The 3,030-nt window shown below is 34.7% G+C and overlaps 1 protein-coding gene across 1 annotated transcript; it reads right to left on the bottom strand.

Moving 5' to 3' along the window:
- Nucleotides 1-1,095: 1,095 nt before the first annotated feature.
- LOC115891682 lies at nt 1,096-2,211 on the bottom strand. The gene is made up of 2 exons (XM_030912225.1): nt 1,780-2,211; nt 1,096-1,643 (listed from the first exon to the last, which is right to left on the bottom strand). Exons 1-2 carry the CDS (start codon nt 2,204-2,206, stop codon nt 1,321-1,323), a joined length of 750 nt encoding a protein of 249 aa, XP_030768085.1. The 5' UTR covers nt 2,207-2,211; the 3' UTR covers nt 1,096-1,320.
- Nucleotides 2,212-3,030: the final 819 nt, after the last annotated feature.

Raw genomic sequence — 3,030 nt, 5'->3', positions numbered from 1 at the left:
TAGATTCTAAAAGGTCAAAGTAGTAAAGAAAACAAAAATATATAGTTCAACATATTTTTTATTTGTAGATGAAAGATGATGAAATAATATATACTTATTACGTATTTGAATTAACTTAAAACAGTTATTACAAATATTGTTTTCTTCGTATGATTTGAAAAACCAATTTATTGTATCTCCAATTTGATGCAAAACTCTTCAAGTCACAAACTTATTATAAAATTATTTGTATATAAAAAAATCGACTTTACAATGTTTGTTTTTAAAAATGTTTTCATTGTTTATGATTTTCAGAATTATAATGCACTACAATTCACCAAAAACTTGTATAAACGTATAAACTCTGGATGCGTATTTGCTATCCATATTATCACAATCACCAGATAATTAAAACTAGTTCTAATCAACTGGTAATAATGATATTTAACTTAAATCACTTAGTGATGGTGTAAATATGGTCAGCAAAACCCTCACCAGGCTTAAACAGGCGTTTTATTGTATTGTACTAGAATTGTGTTGAATTCTCTGCTGTCAGAACTAAAATTCTCAACTTAAATTCCACGAAAATAATTGATAACTTAATGATTTTTTGCAGCAAACCGATGATACTAAATGATAAAAAAGATTGAATATAATGACTAGATTTCAACATGAATCGGAAAATGAGTATGAATGTAGAAATAATCCTAAAAATATTTTAACTCAAAAATTTCTATAATCCAGGTGATTTGAGTTTGATTATTTTAAAGATTCCATCAGAACCTCGCAATTAGTGGAATAAATTAGTGGTTTCAATTACACTTTATACTTTTTAGTTTACGATCATTCACAATGTCTAAAAAACTTAATTAAAACTAATAGAATATCCTAGCAACAGCTTGCTACGGAGAAAAAATTATACTATTTAGCTTATAAAAAATCAAATTTTGATTTATAACCACAAATTCTCGTGACGGATGATAATCAAAGACCAAAATGACCTTCATCGCAAATTTTGAAGTATAATTAGTTGAAAAGTTAAAAGTTTGTTAACTTTTTCTACTAATTAGAAATGACTACCACTAATTTTGATATTCTGAATGCTTACATTGAAATTAAAGGAACAAACTTCTACGCTAATTGAAACCACTAATTTATTCCACTAAGTACGAGGTTCTGAATGAAACTTAAGCCTTGATTACAAAAATTTTGAGTGTATGATACTGATGTTAGTGAATGAATTAAATGACTGGTCATATCAAAATTTGTACCAAAACGATATTATAAAATAAATTAACAAATAAATAATAATAAATTACACGTTTCTCTTAAAATGGCGTCTCAAGCTTGCTTGTAAGCTTTGTATGCTGCAGCTCGTTGAGCTTCCTCAATCGATCTCCTATCCCAACCACCTCCCGAAGGTTGCCAGCCTCCTCCTCCCCCACTAGTCCAGCCAGAACTGTGAGCCGTGTGATGCTGGTGTTTGGCAGCAAACAGTTTCTTTAGAGCTATTATACCTGAGATTAGCAACGCTATTTTGGCCGTGACCAGAGCTTTTCCTGCTAGAAGGAACAATCCGGCTATGGCGATCGGGATAAGGGCTGCCATTTTAGCTGCTATGGCCATCATCATGCCGCCCATCATGTCCTTCATTTTACCACCTCCCTTTCCACCGCCACCGCCGCCTCCTTTACCTCCTCCTCCTCCTCCGCCACCGCCTCCACCACCTCCTCCTCCTCTGCCTGTAAGAGATTAAATATTTAAAAAAAAACGTCAACAAATTATATTTTTTTTTTGTTTTACCTTCTTCAATTAGTTCTGAGACTTTAGGAACGGATATTTCGATAGTTCTCGAGCTTAAAATACTGCTAGCTTTATCCATCAACATGGTATTGAGGGCTGCATCCTTATCTTCGATGGACCTGGGAAGGTTTTTATCGATTTCGTTCTCCGTCACTAAGTTCGAGTGTATTTCTTGAGCTTGGTCTCCCGGCGATTTAACCAAAGCCACCCCGTCCAAAATAGAGAGTTTTTCCATGCGTCCTAACCTGTCCAAGAAAGTTATCGCCTTCTTCTTGAGACATGTCGAAAACCCGCCGGAAGCGGAACCGCACTCGTCGTAGACTTTGAGCAGCGCGCGGAACCCGGCCCCCTCAATACTGTTTGTTTCGGCGGATATCGTTGCCGTTGCAGCACAAAACAAGAGAAAAAGCGCGGGAATTCTCATGCTGCACCGGGATGCTGTTTACTAATGCCCGTGCTACACGCGCCGCCCGGTATTTTATAGCGATTTCCGTTGTAATTGACCTTGCATTCGAACCGTGACCCTCCACCGAAGAGGGGCAGGGATGTTACCGTACCCATACGGCCTAGAAATTGCAGCGATCGAGCTAGAAAGAAAGAAGGATAATGATTTTTATAAGAACGCAAGAGAGACGGAAGTAGTTGAGGAGAGATCGGGTGAAGAAGAGTCTGAAATGGAAACTGTGACCGATTTGGATTGTGTGTGCCCGATTAGATCTAAAATCGCAAGTAAATAAGCTTGTTGAATCGATGGGAAACAGGTATTATAATGTCAAAATGCTTTTTAAATAGTAAAATTGAATGAAAGTGTGTGAGTTTTTTATTTTTCTTTACCTTACAAGTGTTTAAGTAACTCTACCCTATTATTTTAAACAAAAAAAAATGATTTCTATTTTAATTACTGTTTTTATACTTTCTACAGATTGATTTTTTTACAGGGTCTTAAACTAACTCCTAGTTGAATAATGCGTTGCCAATACTTTCCAAAATATTTTTAAGTCTTTATCAGGGAACTAAGTTTTAGAAGTATAAGTACTTTGACAAATTCTAATTCTCTAAAACTTTCCAATGTGTAATTTTTCTAAATTATTATGCACACTAGGATAGTTTATGTATCTCTTCATTTATTGTAAGTATAGTAAGTATATTTTAGTAAAGAGCATAATAAAAAATTTTGAATTTTCTTTAAAAGAACTCGTTTTTGAGTCTGAATCCACAATACTGACGTTAGCATCATTCGCAGATGAT

Source organism: Sitophilus oryzae, unplaced genomic scaffold (assembly GCF_002938485.1).
Source record: "Sitophilus oryzae breed Bouriz unplaced genomic scaffold, Soryzae_2.0 scaffold_1190_pilon_pilon, whole genome shotgun sequence".
NCBI classification, from domain to species: domain Eukaryota; kingdom Metazoa; phylum Arthropoda; class Insecta; order Coleoptera; family Curculionidae; genus Sitophilus; species Sitophilus oryzae.
The sequence above is the reverse complement of the archived record's forward strand: the minus strand, read 5'-3'. Positions and strand labels throughout refer to the sequence as shown.

What these genes read in the sequence shown, in the direction of transcription:
- LOC115891682 (XM_030912225.1), bottom strand. Translation starts at nt 2,206, where the DNA reads ATGAGAATTCCCGCGCTTTTTCTCTTGTTTTGTGCTGCAACGGCAACG. An exon ending in AGAACTAATTGAAGAAGGTA is followed by an intron (nt 1,644 to 1,779) that starts AAACAAAAAAAA and finishes GCGGTGGAAAGG; the next exon opens with GAGGTGGTAAAATGAAGGAC.